Below are 19,803 nucleotides of genomic sequence, written 5' to 3'. Positions count from 1 at the left end.
GCAGAATGTAACCGAAAACAGGAACAAAGCGATTTTCAATTGTTCCAGAGTGAAAACTATTTTTTAAATGCTGGTATGGTTATAACTGGTTAATTTCATTCTGATAGTTTTATCATGAAACCTAAGGCCAAAGGGTTTATCACAGTAAATTTTTGGAATTACACCACTTCATGTTGCCCGTAAAATTGAACATGTGCTTTGATCCTGAAGGAAACTGCTGCATCAAACACTTCTTTACATAATTGCCTGTTGTGGATGTCCCATTCTGTGAATGAAGACCTTTTTAACAACTATGTGTAATTACTACATATACTATGGTTAATCCAAATACAAGGAAAACATTATTAGAGGTAAAAAGTAAATTTCTCAGTTGTTTCCAAGTCTTCACTGAATTATTGTTAGATATGATGCATTACTACAGATTTGATGCTGCCAGGTTTTGACTGAGAAGCAGATCTGTAAATAAAATTATACTTAACTGTTAATTAACTATATGCTTCTTATGATTTCTATGCTGATAAATCCACCACACAGTAAAAAAAAAAAAGTATCGCTTATTTTGATGAGGTAAGTGGCTTATTTTGGGCTTGTTTTTCCAGACCAGGTTGCTTGTGCATTACAAACTATTGTGTTATAGCTAAAAAAGTTTTCTTTACAGAAAGTAAAACATTACAGCGGCAAAATGTAAGGCTCTGTGGTATTTCATTTCAACAGAACCAAAGCTATTATGTGAAATTGCATTTTTACAAAGAATTGAATTGTGTGATACAAAGCAGCTTTAACTTGGCAGCGTTAAGAACCATTAAATTATAGGTAGGGAGAGGCTTTAAGTTACATTTGTCAGTAAAAAAATAAAATAATATAAAAGCAATTCACTTATTTGAAAAAGTACTGTAAATCATGTATTGAAGCATAAATTTAAAAAAGTGTATTTTTTAAAACATGATAATCCAAAGGTATTCAAAGGACTATTAAGGTAATATGTAAACCACATAATTAGTGAGAATTCTGATTACTGCTGGAGTCAACATACAATCCGACTACTGCCAGCTCAAGGATAACTTGCAAATCTTCAGTGCTCATGAACTCCAGCACTTTGAGTGAAAATATCATACTTAGTTTGAATGAACCTGGAACTGTTCTGACAGGCTTGCCAAACAGAACTTCAGAGCTGTACTGCCATGGCGTAACAAAGGTAAAAATTAGTTATGACTAAAATCAGGTCTCTGAGACTAGGATTTGTCCTGTGACAGATGGGTTTGGCTCAACTATGCCCAGTTTCATTTATAAATCTAATCAGCGCATTACCATGTGTGTATGTACTGTACAACATATTTGAATGCACAATTAAAATAGCCATGTTGGCAGTTTCACTGTAGATACGGCATTTTGCCTTTGTAGGGCAGAGAAGAGTTCCATCTGAATTCGGGAGCTGCTGGGGTGTAAGCAGCTGAGGAAGTCCTAGGTCTATGCCCAACTTTGCCAGCTAACATGCATTCCAAAAAGGACCAACCCTGCCCTGAGGCAGCTGTCGGTTTCCTAGCCAGCAGCAGGAGCCGGGAGACATGTGACCAGGAGTGACACGTCCTGGCTAAAGGTCAGCGCAGATCTCTGAATCTTTGCAAATCTCTCTAGGTATGGCATCAGATTAAAGGCAAAGGGGAGAGCTTGGCCTCCAACCTTAACCCGTTAAGACCCTTGAAGTTTTTTTTTCTGACCTAGACTTGACTCTCTCATCTGTGGTGTAAGCTATACTAATTACGCACCGATAGCTGGCCCACGCGATTCATTATGATGTTTCCTGGGCGTTTTAAGCGGGGGCTGGCGCCAGACTCACTTACTCTTCCAGAGAAGCAAAGCATTCTTGAACTGCACTCGATAAAGCTTTTGTTTCCCTTTGTGATGTTGTTTTGATGATTCCGGTGTGGACATAATCAAGCAAGGCTTGTGTCCGGTGCATTTAAGAGAACAGCTCGAGGCCAGCAAAGATGGATTTAACGGCGACGTGGATTTGGAATTTGGGTTTTCCAGATTAGTCATTCCACACTTGGGTCAGGACTTAAATTTAACAAAATGTCTATCAAACAACAGGGGTCTTTTACAGGAAGAGTTCTTTCTGGTAAATATGTTAACACAAATATAGGGCCCTTCTCTTTCACAAACTTTATTTTTGGGCTATTTTTTAATCTTTTATTTAGAGGTGAATAAAGCAAGACAGGAATGTAGAGGAGAGTGGGGGGAACTGGACAATTACTGGGACATTACCCAGGCTGAACTCAAACCTAGGTGCCGATGAGCCAGCGGCTTTTTTACCTTCTGCACTAAAGCGCCAAAAAACCCCTTCTTTTTGACCCCTTGTTATTCAGCTTCTCCACAACATAGCTCTGAGATTTTCCATCATAAAGAGACACACACACGTACAGTGGTGGAGCCGAAACAGGATGGTGAGTGCATGTGCATGAGGGGATGGACGGCAACCCCCCTGCTGATTAGATAAGTCTTAAACCCACTCAAACACATGCAGCAAAGGCCATGTTTTCCACTCACTCTCTGTTTGCCTTCAGAGGGAGAGGTGATAAGGTGGGCCATTTGGGGGTCATTGCGATTAGACAGCTAGGGAGAGCGCATTCCTGCCAAGTCCTCATAGGACAGAGAGGCTTTAACACATCACACACTGACAGGTGTGTTACCGTGAAACTCCTTTGGCTGCAGATATAAAGCCCTGAAGTATATAAAAAAAATATTTTTAAAGAATTCAGAATGACTCCGCACACCCGTATCAAGCCTTTGAAACCAACAGGAAGAAATAATGCTGTGTGCACTGGGCTGGAGTTTAACTTGACCTTCTCTTGGACCTTTTTATAATAAAAGAGCATGAGCAAAAACAGAATTAATTTGCATTTCACATGTTTCAGCTGAGGCCTCTTCACAATCAAGCCGTGTTGATGCTTGTCGGCAGGTGCACCAAAGGGCGATGTCAGAGAGGAGGCACCTGGGGTGGCAGCAGGCCCTGCAGGGCTGCAGGGTGTGGGAGGAAGAGAAGACTTGGGATTACAGCTAATAGCATCATGGAGGGATCAGTGCAGCCTATCTCATTACGCCGAGGCACAATGAGCACAGCGCTCTCAAATCAGTTTATAATTATGCCTTTCCAGGCCACAAACAAATCTTGCTTATTACCCTTCTTCTCAATGCTTTAGCTGTAGGAAATCAGCCGCTAATTGTGATATTTCCCTAATACTCAATGCACACGGGTGTCACGGGCTGTTTGCATCTCGTCCCGCTGACGCTTAATAAAGTTTTTATCTGTCAACCCGAAGAGTGGGAGACGAGCCAAGGTCACCGCTGCGCTCTACAGCTCGCTGAAGAAAATAAAAAAAATCATTCAGCCTTGTTCACGTAATTATATAAATAAATTCCTATTTTTCCAGCAAAAAGGAAAACAAGTAAATATTTTAATTTTGAGGCTTATTATGGAGCACAAGGACGTTCAAGGATGTTTCTTCTCTAATCATCTTGTGCAATTATGTACGTTCTTAATATATTCTCATAGCATTCTTGTTTTTTTCTTCAACTGTTTTCAACAACAGTCATATTAAATGTGCATTTCATTAAATTCAAATTTTATAAAAAAGATCACACAGAAGATAGGGGAGGAGGGCTCGGTGCATGCCACAATTGCCCACACATCAAAATATGTGCTGAAATATAACTAGATGCACTAAATGTTATCTCAAAATTGGAGAGAGAGAGAGAGAGAGAGAGAGAGAGAGAGAGAGAAACATCACAACATAACACGGAATGACACACTGGGTCCTAATTGATTTGTGTTCTCAAACAGAGTATTTTATTATGGGCATTACTGCTGCTTTGATAGTAATTATCATGACTCCTGCAGTTCCCATAACCCTCAGCAGAAGCAGAGGCTTCTCACCCTCCCTTATCAAAAGCTGTCAAAGCAAAGCGCCCCATTCGTTTCTAAATGTAATAAATTGGTTGCATGAAACACTCGTAGCACATCTCTTCTGAGGCAAAAGGGGGAGAGCTGTTGCAGGAGGATGTGAAAGAAGGAAAAAAAGTGGAAATAATAAGTCTAATATCGTCAGATGGGGCCCCTGTCAGAAAGGAGTGAGTGGATGTTGACAGTTGTGTTGCGCTGCATGGCAGGGGCTCGTCAGTGAGCCATTTATTTGCGCTGATGGACTGATAGGAGCAGACTGCTGCTGATAATAAGGACTTCTCCCACACTGTCTGCTGTGCATCTGAGTGCTAACAAACCCACAGTGGATCAACGGATTTGTCAATGTTAACTTTGTGCTGGGAGATCTCAAAGATGCCTGTGCATGATGTTCAGTTGGATGTAATAAAGTATTATAGAGGTGTTATTAAAAACTACTAAAGCAGTGATTCACAAATAGTTTTAGTGAAGGACCCAGGATTTTACACTGGTAATCAAGCGGTGACCCAACACAGTACAAAACATGATCATATAAAGTAGCAAGAATTGGCCTTTAAAATCAAAACAAACACTGAGCCAAACATTGTATTAATATTAGCCATATAGTATTTGGATAAGACAGATCAATTTGCACCAAAATACTGTAGTTTCATTGGATGCACAGACGTCAACAAAATATGGGAAGCATTTTCTCCTTCCTTTTAGAAGTTGATAAGCCTATTTATTTTATTATTTGTTTTTAGCATTGTTTTTCCCATTTTTGGGTTGCAACCCACAAGTAATGAGCACTACTAGGGAACAGCAAAACTATATCCCAAATTTGTGCATAAATATCTTCACTGAAAGCCACATGTAAATGCACATTTGCATTGTTGTGGTATTATGTGGTTTGTTTGTTTTTTTGCATTCTAGCCAGTATAACTGTTGCAAGGTAATACTGCTTAAATTCCAGCCAAGCAAAACTAGTTGGTATGCATTGCTGCAAATTTATATTTGCTGATGTTCACAGTGAGACAAAAACCAAGTAACACCATGCTATCTATAGTGTCTCACAGCTCTGCGAGTAACTAGCAGCAAATCCAGAGAAAAAAACAGAGGCAACAATAGGATGAGCAGGTCTGCCCCAATTAACCCCCACAGGTTCATTTAAGTGGCAAGAGGGCTGCCCCTTTATATTAACACAACCCCTTGGAATTCACTGCAATTGAAATCTGGGACTGGGCACCTGAATTGTGAATTGAGTTGTAATTTATTCTTTATTAATCATAAACAAAGTGCGGAAGCTCGCTACTAATGGAGGTGCATGATTGCTATCCATCTGCAGGGTTAAGGATCTAGGTTTAATCCTCTACTTTAGCTATAGGATGTGCCATATGGCTCAATGAGATCCATGTCCCCAGCATCAAATCTGTCGGTGCCCTCTGTCTGACTGCGTGATAATGCATGGTGGTCAATAGGATGTTCACTATAGTGTTAAGAAGCTTGGGTTTTATCAGGAAAGATACATTTAAACATTAGTTCAGGTGCCTTTTTATGACCCATCTATTTTCGGCCTGAGAACACGATGGGTGCTGCATTTTCAAACGAAAATGTGATGAAAAAGTGCTGCCAATTTGAATGACAGTTTTTCAGTCTGCAATTTGCGATTCTTAAAATACATATTTATTTGACCATTTTTACAGTTCATTCTGAAAAGCCTGATCTAGCACTGCCTGAAGTATTTTTTCATAATAAATTTGAAGATACAAATGTTTAATGAGCGCTAGAAATGAAATCACGATTTACCTGGCAAATGACATAAACATCATAGTAAAACAGAACCACAACATCAGAAACAAAAGGCCATCTTCACACTAATGTGTTTCGTTGTAAAACTTTGGAAAACAAATGTATTGTGGACAAGATTTACTGTGAAGGTAAATTACACCCTGTTCCAGAGTAGGACTCCACCCCCACCCCACCAGAGATACACTTATTAATAACTCAAATCCCAAATAGACACTGCCAAAATTCCTTCTCACTGGTTAAAAGTAGTTAGGGGGTAGATCTTGGACCCTAATACATGGCAAACACCAAAAGGCCTCATGGTCAAGCCTGGCACTCTGATGACTGTGAGATTATAAAATAGTTGATGGTTGTAGCACATTGTGCCAGTTTTCAATGAACCCTGTTGAACTCTTTTCAATTCACACCAGTTCATCCCACACATTAATACATGATGAATAAGCCTGTATGGAAGGAGAGGATAGAGAACAGACTTATCACTGTTTTTCAGACCAGAAATCATGAATCATAATTATTAATCACTTCAGATGATCTATTATCTATTGACAGTGAATTAACAAGATTCAAATCACAGCTAAACTGAAAAGAAAAAATCCTGGAGCAATATATCTACTATTGTATTGAATGCATGCTGCTGCTTTAATACCAAATAGTTCCACAGCTTAAAAAAATAAAATAAAATATGTGTAATGCAAGTGCAAAACTGTCAAAACCAGAAGCTGCATAATTTTAGCAAAGGCAACCCTTCGTGCTTTAATTAGAGATCAAGGTCTATGCAAAGTCTTGCTTTACAACTCTCGCATATGGTATGTTTTTTCAAACATCAAGTCTTCTTTCCATGTTTTTAATATATCTACAGGTTAGATGACTGAATTCGGAAATATAATACTGTATTGTAATTGAGCCAGAATTATGTGCTGTACGTATTTGTGCAAAAGATTAGAAACGGTTTGAAAAGCTTCATGCCAAACTCGACCCATGCGCATTAGAAACTAGCTCCCGTTTAAAACAAATAATTGTTTTTAAGTAAATGTATAAAAGTGTTTAAAAAAAATGGTCTGAGGTACAACTGAGTGCAAGGGTGTTATAAAAGAAAAGCCTGAGAATGTTAAAGGACAACGAAAGCTTTTTACCTCTGACAGCAAAGGCTTCAATCGCAATAGCTTGGATAAAATGAGTCTACCCTATAGACTCATTATGACTGTATACTATGCCACACACACAAAGAGAGAAAATGTGTCTTCCATTCTTCCAGCGACACATGACTGGCATATTGATTTCTGCCATGAAAGGGGAGTGATTCACAGCTTACAGTCGGATATCTTTTTTTTTTTTTTTTTGGCTCTACTTTTAAATCTCAACTACAAAGATGAAAGCTGATTCAAGGTTCTGATAAAATGATCTTCTTGGCCAAAAGGGCTCTCACGCATTGCACTGACTGGTCTGAGGGTCGTGGTTGTCAATGCAAAATGTCTGTGATCTGATCTTGATTATGGCTGACAACTGACAAAGGACGCCATCCTCACAACAAGGTGAGATTCTATATGATCTTCTATGTGATTCTTCACATTCTGACCTGTGGTTAAAGATGTGGATGGTCTCAAGGCCATGTATGACACTTTGGTGTTAAAGGGAAAGTGAAAAAAAATAAAAAGAAAAAAAGATTACAATTCTGTCGTAATTTCCTGACCATCATATTGTTCCAAACCCCATGATTTTTTTCAGTGCAATACAGGTGAATTTTTAAAGAATTTACTGGTTGCTCCTTTCCATATAATGAAAGTGAATGGGGACAGGTGTTGACAAGCTTTAACAAGACAAAAAAGCAGCAGTGAAGGATAAAATTCATAAAAGAGTCATATGGACCACTTTTATGGTGATTTCTTCCTCATTTTAAAGCTTGTCCCCATTCACTTTCATTATAAGAAAGAAAGCGGAAAGGATATTCTTAAAAAAAATTCACCTTGTGTTCCACTGAAAAAAAATAACAAAAATAAAAAGATTTACCAGTAATGTTTTGGGATCTGCTATTCCTTCATGTACTTCTGCATATGCATTTATATTTACTGTCCATGCTTAATTTTGACACAGAAGCTTGTACTGTATATACAACTTGCTGTGCTAAAAAAGATGGAAAACGTATTTGCTATCACATCTGCTATGTGACCTCATCTAGAGATGACAAGAATCAAAGGGCGTAGAAGAGAAATAGAGAAGCAAACAGTGAGTGTGAGATGAGATGACATAAAACTCCTTATACAGCACAATGTTTCTGCTTGGCGCTCTTTAATCAGGGGGCTCATTATATAAAGCCAAGAGCCAAGTGGGTCAGGCCCTGCCACTCATCCCGAGCAGCACACAGATCAAAGATGTTTAGGGCCCATCTCGTTTTTGAAGAGGAATAGAAAATGAAGGCCGTGTCTTCTGATCCTAGTCAAGGGAGAGGGGCAGTGAGAAATTACAGTCGGCTCAACAAAAACTCCATCAAACTTTTATTCAACCCCACCGATGGGACTCATAAAAAGAGCATGACATTTAGAAAGAGGAAACACAGGGAGTCGTTGTTCTGTGATACATTGTCTATATGTATATTGATGACAACTTGATTTACTCCAGGATACTTGAGTAAAACAGCAAGCAAAGTGAGGTGAATAACAACAGATCTCTATATTTTGCAACAGTAGATAGAAATCTCACATTCATTGAAATTCATTCAGGAACATTGTGAAATAAAAAAAATGCAGTATTAAATTCTGAACAGAAAGTTGTGCTGAGTCATCATTTTAAATGACCTCATATTCAGGGTATTTTAACTGTGGAAATGTTAGATTTGTTTGGTTGATAGCATTGGGTGTCTGCGGTACATTTTGCAACTGTTATGAAAGCAATCAGGCCTAATTTGTGCAAGTGAATCACTACTGATGACTCATAATTTGCCTATTATAGTACAGTTAATTTCTCATTGCTGCATGTCTCCGCAGAAATTGTCGTTGACAAGCAACATGCATTCTTCACATCTCTTGTGATGCATCTACAGCAGAGAGACGCAGATACCATTACTGCATGTCTGTGCTACTTTTCATAGTTAAACTGAACGGGCAAATAAATGAGAACACATTTTTTTTTTTTTGGCTTTTTGAGTTGTTATCTAGCTACAGTGGAAATGCTGTTGTTAGTACTCATTGAGAGCATTTACATGAACACCAATATGCTGATTACTACTTGAGCAGGGCACTTCACCTCAAATTCTTCATTGGGATTGTCCCTGTAGTAGATTTCTGCTAAATGACAAATTAGTAATTATTAAATTTGTAATATGTTAAAATTAGAAGGCACATCCACATGGCAGATAATTACATCATCTTTCAGGACATCCTTTAAAGTCCCAAAAACCTATTGAATAAAGAAAATAAGTCACAAAGTGGGACCATATGCACCAACATCCACTTGAAAGGAGGGTGGAGATGTCCAACAAAGTGAAGGTTTGTCAGGGACAAAGGAACTTTAAGCAAGTGGATTTTGCTGCATCAAGGGTACATGGTCACAGGCATTTAAAGACATGGGGACACTGGGCATTGCAGACCGGTGAAGGAAGCAAGACTATAGACTGAATGCAACATGCGCCAGTGACTCTCCATTGAGCGAAATACATGGACCGATAACATTGTACAAGTCAGCAATATGCACCAGTGAACTTACACAAATGGTCCCAATATGACTGCATGCTAACATTTCCATCAAACACATCTTTATTAGAACATCGGAAGAGAGCTAGGATAAAGTTAGCATCAACACTCGTAGAAATCTAAAATCACATTTAATTTATGTTGTAAATGGGTTCAGCAAAATCCCATTAAAATTGCATCACTTTGTTTTAAGAGTCTTGTTTATGAGCTTGACACAAAGCCAATTAAAAAAGAACTATGAAAACGTGAGAAAGACAAAAAGATGACACAAAAAAGAGCTGGGAATAAATCAACTGACAAATATCTAGTCTACATCAAAGGAGGCTTATTTTTTTAACAGAGTTTTTCTCTTCTCTTGTGATCATCTCATTGCAAAGGCAATTAGAGTTAATTACCCACCTGTGTTCAGATCCTTGTAATGGTGCAGGACAGATAATTACAGTTCAGGTATGCATTAACTAACTTTTGTTAACAATTAATCACTGTTTACACACTGGACACTGCTCTCTTTGTAATTAATGATCAGTTACAGCAATGAGTAATCTTATCTTAACTTGAGTAAAGGGATAGAGAGTTGAAAAGAGGGCTTGTGTTTCTACATTTGGACATAATGGAAAAGGCATGAAGCAAAGCCGCGAGTGATCAGAGGTTTCCGAGATATATCACATAGCCTACTTGAAGAGCTAAAGTGTCACAGCAAAGAGTGTGATGTTAATGTGTAAAATTTTACAAGGCCAGTTAAGGGTTTGTATGATTTTAGAGAATTAAGTGGGGTGGTCACACTAGACTTTTTGCATGCAAAATTATTTCAGAGCCTGCAATGAATACAAGCAACTATTTAGAATAGTTAAATAATTATTATAAAAATATTCAAAAATGCAAAAAATAAAATAAATAAATAAATAAATAAATAAAAATAAATAAATAATCTATATATACCATCTACTTCAGTTGCCAGCGACACTGCCAACCATGCAGCTTCTCTTTTTAAAGTTTGTATTGCTTTAAACTTGTTTGATGGGAGGCTGGCAAAATGAATATATATATATATATATATATATATATATATATATATATAATATCTACTATGTTTGATTCGAAGAGGTCGATCTATGACATTTTGATTCCCCACTGGTCAAACAAAATTGGTCATTTTGCAATGTGAATTTGCAGGTTTACAAAGACTATTTTTTGCATATGCTTGCATATCAGCTCTCTGTCTTTCAGATGCAAATGAATTAAAGTAAATGGAACCAAAACAGCCTGATCTCAGAAAAATTACGTGACTATGGTGACATTTTTGCAAAATTATATCATATGATTCCTTACTGCAGCAGTTCTGAGGTGAAATGTCCATTGTGTGGTGCTAAATGCCAGTTACATTTTCTCCCAAACAGATTTTCAAAGCTCAATCGAGTTTTAAATCAACAAAACCTACCTCAATACCCTAAACATAAAATTATTTTGCAAAAATGTAGGTATAATAACATGATTCTATAAGACCAGATAGAACCAAAATGTTAGGTGTGACTGCCCATTTAAACAAATATTATGTTGCACCCCTGGTTTAAAATATGAGACACACACCACAGGTTTGAGGCCCATTAGGGCCAGACAGCTCAAGCACACACCCACATAGAGACTGCAGCCCATCATTGGCATTGTTTCTATTTGTAACCCATCCAAATGCTTGTCTAGGCTTCCTCTACAGCTCAGTTCGGTTGTGCTGGCAATCGCCTTCAGCACCTAGAGCGTCTGACTGCGGGTCAGTGTGGGCATAAGGCTCAGCTCCCCTCACCCAGTGCTGGCAGACCAGGGGGCTTTTCAGGAGATTTGTTCCAGTTTATCTGCATATTTCAACTGGCTTTAGTGTGCTGCTAACTGATAAAATGCTGCCAGTGTTTCTGAGCCTTGCCAATACGGAGGCTCACTGACCTTCCACTGAAGATGAGGGTTAAAAAAAAAAAAGCAATCCAGGCAAGTGGGTGGAGGCTCCAAGTTTTATCATGTTGGGAACAAAAAAACAGAGACATCAGCAGACTCTCCTTTTACAGACAGACAAGCGCATATATCCACATGCAAGTGCGGATACAAAAATACCTGCATAGTAAGCTGCTACCAGCATGGCTTCACAGATGATTAAGTGTAACAGAAATGCTGCTCTATGTCTTGCCATGCCACACCTGCTCAAGTCAAACCAGCATAGAAACAGCAATCAACACAGCCACACACAATGTAAAAAGGGAGAGAACACTGTGTCTGTGTGTATGATAGAAGAAAAAAAGAATTCTTCTGTGAAGTAACTTAGTTCATTAGACCAACAGGAGGTTGTTTATGGTTGCTAAGCAACATAGCAATCAAAGATCATTCTGTCAAGTAATGATTAACGCATTAATACAACATTCAACTGAATTGCGGTCACAGGGATACACTGGCTATTTTATGTCAGCTTTAACATAACTCATCCAGGAAGTGTCAGAACTAAATGGGATTACATTGCATTAATTTATGATTTACATATAATTTTCACACAATAAATATCCAGATGTTTTTTTCTATGTTTTACTCTATGTTTAGATTAGTTTTACAAATGTAGTATATAATATTTTTTATTTATATTTCTAAAAATCTGGGATAGGGTAAATCAATAACATTTTTACATAGGCATATGAAAAATAGCAAATAAATAAACAGGAAACAAGTTTTATTGTGGACCCTAGTTTGAATATAAATCAACCCTTTGAACATAACACTGCCTGTATTTGAAGAAAAATCTGCCAAAATTTGAATGCAAGTGCATTGGATGATACACGTACTAGCCTTTATTTACTGAAGATTGTGACTTGTGAATGCACATGTCTACATAAACTGACTGATGCAACCCGATCTCATGAAAAGTCGTACATAATTTACGAGTTGGCTATTTCTTATGGTCTCGCACGATGTTGTTCACATAAACTTATACGACTTCATCACGTGCAAATTCCCGGATGTCTAATGCAGAAGCGTGAGTTCTGCGCACGAGGCGTTAAGGACATACTTATTAATATTATGCCCTTACCCAAACCCCTTATCTAAACTTAACCAATCAGTAGAGTGTGTATGCATGATAGGAAGCTGTTGTGCGTGACAGAAGGAAGTAATTGTCACGTATTAGATGGAAAGGATGTCCAGCGATGTCATTGGCTGTAGTGTAAGTCGTAGGAATTCAAAAGAGTGCAGTCGCACGATATCATACGAATTAGCCAAATTTAGAAAAGTCGTAAGAATCCTGACGATTTCGACATGAAAGTGTGTTGGACTGATGTTACTTGAGCAGGGTAAGAAAAAAAAGTCAAGACAAAAATTGGTGTACAACTATTTTCTATGACAACATTAAAAAAGCCTCCCGTCAATTAAATAACGTCTGTTTACTATTTTTCTTCTATTAGAATATTTTACAATTAGAAAAAAACAATACAACCATATCTGACACTGGCTGTTTTAATATGGGTTCCATCCACACAGCTCTACAAGTTTTCACAAAAATAAATGAATAAATAAATAATAATAATAAAATTTTAAAAAAAATATCATACATTTTTACAGTAGGATAATACTGTGGGTAAAAGGCACATGAGCTAAACTTAAACTGCTCTCATGTAAAAATGTAAAAGTTGACATGCTGTAGTTCAATGATGGTTCACTTGGATAATACCTAACCCACCCTCATTGCATGGCATGCCCCAAATCCAGATTACGGAAAAATCAGGGCAGTATTGTCCTTGCTACAAAAGCACATGAGAATATGTCTGATGGCATTTTATAAAATTGTCAATTGTCATCTCATGAACTCAAGTCAAAGATTGAACAGCTCTTCTAGTGTAGGGGTGATGTCTAGGTCAACCTCATCATCTCCCTGCTCTGGATTAGAGATTATAGCTGTAATCTGGAATTGAGGACATGCCTCAATATATTAAAAACAACCAAGGTCAGAAGAACAACTAAACAAGACACACTATGGGAAACTGGGAAACAATGATGCATTATTAACATATACTGTATATATATATATATATATATATATATATATATATATATATATATATATATATATATATATATATATATATAAAATTGTATTTTACTAGGATTTCTGATAAAGAATAAGAAAGATAAAAAATAAGCACACAATGATTTTTATTTTATACATTTTGAGTGGAGTATGGAAATATAGCCTTCCCTAGTAGGTCACCAGTGATGAAAAGCAAATAAATAATTTATTATTGAATCATTATTTTGTTTAAAAAAAATAAAAAAAAATAAATAGTAATAATGGTCTTCAAAGATGACACTATAATTATAATTATGTAATTATGATTAATAAAAAAAAGGTTATGATTTTAAGGACATACCTATTGAATTTGACTTGGGACCAAAGCCATGAAGTCCAGGGCCTCGTTTCCCAAAAGCATCGTAAGCCTAAATAGATCGTAGAATCCATCTTATGATTCGTCTTAGTTTTGTGGCCTGTTTCCCAAAAGCCTCCTAATTTAAGTAGTAATTGAAAATGCTTGTAGATTAAGGAGTGCTCTGAAGTAATCGTACAGCGCTAAGAAAATTGTAAGGACACAAACTTATGAAGACACCTGCAGGACAAACGTGAAATTACACCTAATACAATTTAAACACCTATAGCTACACTTTATGCTCATTTAATATCAGTATACATACATTTTATTTATTTTTTTAACCGAAAAGTATAATAATAATAATAATAATAATAATATTAATAATAATAATAATGAATGCATAAAATGCTGAGTCAATATTGGATGAACAGATAAATTAATAAGTAAACAAATAAAGGTTATTTGTGGACTAGTTGGTAACAATAAAGTGGTGGGATGATTGTTGCAGAGAATTGTAAAAATTACAATCAGAGAGAGAAGGAGAAAAATTAATAACTTGCTGCCGTGCATGAAAATTATATACGTACATTATATTGGCTCCTCATCCTCGTCTCCTCTTCCTCTCTGACACCTAAGGGCACTCTCGCCCGCACCACATGTTGTGTAGTACCGCACATGTTGTGTAGCATTGCTGTTACCATTATCACTTTGGGAGTAAAGAGCAGATCTCCCTTTGATTGGTGAATATCCCTAAAGCGCAGCTTCCACGCATCTCCTTATTTTGTGCTCCGCAATAACACGGTGAACCTCGTTATATTCAATTAATGCTTGTCATTACCAGGACCATACACAAGGCATCCGCTGTCTTCACTGATCCTGGAAGCTTTCATATCGACCCACAGAGCAAATTTTGAAAACGAAAGATTAAAAGGCACATCTGATGAACGAAGCAGTGTTTGTGTAAAAGAAATATATCGTTCTGCACAAAACAATTGCAAAACAAAATGCAATTATGTGGTGAAGTTGTACATTTAAGAAATATTTTTTTATATTTCCAGCGAGGTACATTACAAATGTTTTTAAAGTTACGCAACAAATATAATGAAGTTGCAATGACGGGCAGCACAATACGGTCACATTTCAGCTCTTCACGTTTATGGACAGTGTCTCTCTTAAGTAGCACTTAAAGCGCATCCTCACATGTTCATGTTAAGTGCAGTTTTGAGAAACGCTCATAAAAAATAACGAACGTTTGTAAAATTGCTCGTAGAAAATGCTCTTAACCGCAAAAATCAATCGTTATCGGGAAACGCAGCCCAGGACAATACTGAGTTGCTTCTTATATTATTATAATTTTTTTTTATCTCAGTTTTAACTTATAGTGCAGAGTGGAACTCTTATTTTGATTTTGTTGCTTGCATTAGTGTTTTGAATTTATGCAATGCAAATTATATCTTGATGGGTCTTTAAAGCTATAAAAAGGCCACTCAGTTTAAACTGTCCTGTGGTATTACATGCAAAACTCCATCTAAAGTACTCTACAGTAACATTATATATTTGTTCTTAAAAAAAAGTCATACCGCACAAAAAAAAGAAAAAAAAAAAAAAGTTAATGTCCATTTGACATTTACAGACACCAGGATATCTGAAGCAGCACAACAAATTTTGCCCAGAGGGGGTCTTAAATTTATTTTAAATTTGGCATGCTGTTAAGTGCTAACATATCCTGAATATTGATTTGGTAACTATCTAATAAGTAAAAGAGTGATTGTGAGTTTATAGAGCGTGACTAAGATAGGTGAAAGGTGATCCGTGAGCAGATGTGGTCACCTACCTGCTGAAACACGAGGGCAGTCAGTAAGCATGGGGTCCACCAGAGTGTCCAGGGGCTCAGGACTCGACACCCAGTTACAGCAGTGCTGTGAGGAGGAAAGGGAGAAGGAGACAAAGAGAGAGACAGGAGCAAGCAATTAGGAAATTTAGAGACATCTCAAACTGACAGTTCCAACTGTTTTTAGATGGTCAGGAGTAGGCACACCACTAGTGGCCCTCCCAGAGGTGAGTGCTCTGCCTAGTGACCTCGCCAACCATCCAATGCCATCAGCGTAGCCATCTGAGACGTCACCTCTCGCCTCACTCTTCATTAAGATGCGTTTGTGTTCCACCAGAAAAGGTTTAATTAGCCATGTTTTTTGTTTTTTTTACCTAGCTTGTCTAATTAACCAAGTGAGGTTGAGGAAATGATCATGCACTTAAGCTAATACTGAAATGCTATGTTTTCGCTTAGTGTATACTGGCAGAATGTATATCATGGAAACAATTGCACTGTATAGATAGAGTTGAAAAATAGTTCCAAAGGCATGCATGGAAAAGAGGGGTCTGGAGATAAGATATAACAAGCTGAATAGAAGACAGAGAAATTTAAGGGAGATTAGCGTATTGCAGCTGGCGTCCTTGTGAAGCGCTGCTTATCTAGGGTTGTTTACTTTCACAGACATAGCACTGTCAGCCATTACCACTGCTGAGGGAACTGTGACCCGCCCTTCCATATGCACAGACACAGACAGAAAGACAGACAGATAGCCACACAAACATAAACACAATGCTATCAAACCAACTCCCAAGACAACCCTCCCATGACAGAGTGGAGAGGGACGATCCCACCACCCTGGACACCCCACAAAAGACAATCACACAAACACACACATCCCAGTCTCATCACACCTCAGCCTGTCAACCTCCCTCACCTCTGAGCCCTGTGGCACTTCAAGGGTCACCACACACCCACCCGGCCTGGACTACGTGTGTGTTTAGCCAACAGTGCAGGGACATGCATAATTTTGCTAATGGCATACTTGGTAAATTCATAATGTGTGTATTGATAAATAAATGTATGAAAAAAAATTATGTAAATGATTCGGTCACGTAAAAAGTCTGAGTTAAAAGTCGTTGTCCTGAATACTTTTAAAACTGTGAGATCCAGTAGATGACGGTCTAAGACAAGATCAATTCACAAGCAAATTATATATATATATATATATATATATATACCCACACACTACCGGTCAAAAGTTTTGAAACACTTACTCATTCTTTATTATAATTTTTTTCACATTTTAGAATAAAAGTTAAGTCATCAAAACTATGGAATAACATGAATGGAACTATGGGAATTATGTTATGTTAAAATACAAAATAAATCAAAACTGTTTATATTTTAGCATCTTCAAAGTAGTCACCCTTTGCCTAGAATTTGCAGACATGTACTCTTGACATTTTCTCAACCAACTTCTTGAGGTATCACCCTGGGATGCTTTTTAAACAGTATTGAAGGAGTTCCCATCTATGTTGGGCACTTATTGGCTGCTTTTCTTTATTATTTGGTCCAAGTCATCCATTTCAAAAACTTTTTTTTTAAATAAAAAAAAAAAAGAATTTTTTTTTATAATTAAATTAATTAATATGGTGGCACAATTATACTTTTGTCTACAAATCTAATTTCAAACATTTAAGCATACACCTTCAGATCAAAAGATTTTTAAGATTATGAGAAACATTTCAGTCAAGTGTTTCAAAACATTTGACCAGTAGAGTGTGTGTATATATATATATATATATACATATATATATATATACACACACTTTTGGGTTACTTTATGCCACTCCTGGCACAAAAATTCAAGCAGCTCGGATTTGTTTGATAGCTTGTGGCCATCCATCTTCCTCTTGATCACATTACAGAGGTTTTCAATGGGGTTCAGGTCTGGAGATTTGGCAGGTCATGACAGGGTCTTGATCCAGTGGTCCTCCATCCACACGTTGATTGACCTGGCTGTGCAGCAAGAAGCATTGTCCTGCTGGAAAACCAATCCTCATAGTTGGGGAACATTGTCAGAGCAGAAGGAAGCAAGTTTTCATACAGGATAACCTTGTATGTGGCTTGATTCATGCGTCCTACACCCCCAGATCATCACCGATCCTCCACCAAATTTCACAGTGGGTGTGAGACACTGCATTGAAGGCCTCTCCAGGTTTCCGTCTAACCATTAGATGACCTGGTGAAGGATCTGTGATGTTGAATGCCACTTTGGTGAATAAAAGTACCAATGTGTGTGTGTGTGTGTGTGTGTGTGTGTGTGTGTGTGTATATATATATATATATATAAACACACTGGCAGCCAAAATTTTGAAATAATTTACAGATTTTGCTCTTATGGAAAGAAATTGGTACTTTTATTCACCAAAGTGGCATTCAACTGATCACAATGTAGTGTCAGGACATTAATAACGTGAAAAATTACTATTACAATTTGAAACATTTTTCACAACTTCTTGAACTACTTCAAAGGGTCCTCATCAAAAAATCATGCAGCAATGACATATGTGCAGATCCTTGGCATTCTAGCAGTCAGTTTGTCCAGATACTCAGGTGACATTTTGTCATATCCTCTCGATCTGTTCCCACAAGATCCCCTTCCCCTGAGTACTAATCTCACCTGGACTACACTTCCCAGAATCCCCCTCTTCCTGCCATTGACTCTCAGACCTGATCTTCATTCACTAATCAACTCTCTGTGTATATAAACTCTGCTCTCACCACACCTCTCTGCGAAGTCTTGCCAATTCACCCCGTTGTCTTGCATTTCTGAGCATTATTGTTATCTACTGTCTTCCTGTTATTGATTACTGCCTGTCCCTTGGATTACCCCTTTGTTTACTGTCTTTGTTTTGTTACTTTGCCTGGATAGCTTACCTGGTTTTGACCTCTGCCTGTTTGACTACGATTATTATTAAACTCTGCACATGGATCTTCACTCTGTGTCCGACTCTGACTCATTACACATTTCACCCCACACTTCCTGTAGCACTTGCCATAGATGTGGCTGGCTTGTCGAGGGCATCTTCTCACACACCTTACAGTCTAGATGATTCCAACAAAAGCTCAATGGGTTTAAGATCCATAACACTCTTTTCCAATGATCTGTTGTCCAATGTCTGTTTCTTTGCCCACTCTAACCTTTTCTTTTTGTTTTTCTGTTTCAAAAGTGGCTTTTTCTTTTCAATTCTTCCAATAAGGCCTGCACCCCTGAGTCTTCTCTTTACTGTTGTACATGAAACTGGTGTTGAGCGGGTAGAATTCAATCAAGCTGTCAGCTGAGGACATGTGAGGCATCTATTTCTCAAACTAGAGACCCTGACATACTTATCCTCTTGTTTAGTTGTACATCTGGCCTTCCACATCTCTTTCTGTCCTTGTTAGAGCCAGTTGTCCTTTGTCTTTGAAGACTGCAGTGTACACTTTTGTATGAAATCTTCAGTTTTTTTGGCAATTTCAAGCATTTTATAGCCTTCATTCCTCAAAACAATGATTGACTGATGAGTTTCTAGAGAAAACTTTTTCTTTTTTTGCCATTTTTGACCTAATATTGACCTTAAGACATGCCAGTCTATTGCATACTGTGGCAACTCAAAAATAAATACAAAGACAATGTTAAGCTTCATTTAACGAACCAAATAGCTTTCATCTATGTTTGATATAATGGCAAGTGATTTTCTAGTACCAAATTAGCAATTTAGCATGATTACTCAAGGATAAGGTGTTGGGAGTTATGGCTGCTGGAAATGGGGCCTGTCTAGATTTGATCAAAAATGACTTTTGTCAAATAGTGATGGTGCTGTTTTTTACATCAGTAATATCCTGACTATACTTTGTGATCAGTTGAATGCCAATTTGGTGAATTAAAGTACTAATTTCCTTCCAAAACAGTAAAACAGTGTATATTTTTCCAAACTTTTGGCCACCAGTGTGTATATATACAGTGCTGTGAAAAAGTATTTGATCTGATTTCTTATTTTTTTTGTGTGTATTTTTCATACTAAATTGTTTTAGATCTTCAACTGAGATATAACATAAAGGCAGACTAAGTAAACAAAATACAGTTTTCAAATATATATATTTTTATTGAAGCAAAGAAGTTATACA

The 19,803-nt window shown here is 37.4% G+C and overlaps 1 protein-coding gene across 1 annotated transcript in view; it reads right to left on the bottom strand.

Annotated features, from left to right (window-relative positions):
* Positions 1–19,803, bottom strand: part of LOC127432277 (cotranscriptional regulator FAM172A homolog) — a 221,560-nt gene that overhangs the window by 45,412 nt on the left and 156,345 nt on the right. The window contains exon 10 of the mRNA XM_051683180.1: positions 15,655–15,739. Coding sequence (XP_051539140.1) covers positions 15,655–15,739 — 85 coding nt within the window. The remainder of the gene's footprint in view (positions 1–15,654; positions 15,740–19,803) is intronic.

This window comes from Myxocyprinus asiaticus, chromosome 4, assembly GCF_019703515.2.
Source record: "Myxocyprinus asiaticus isolate MX2 ecotype Aquarium Trade chromosome 4, UBuf_Myxa_2, whole genome shotgun sequence".
NCBI classification, from domain to species: Eukaryota; Metazoa; Chordata; class Actinopteri; order Cypriniformes; family Catostomidae; genus Myxocyprinus; species Myxocyprinus asiaticus.
Note: the sequence above shows the minus strand (reverse complement) of the source record. Positions and strands in the feature narration are given on the sequence as shown.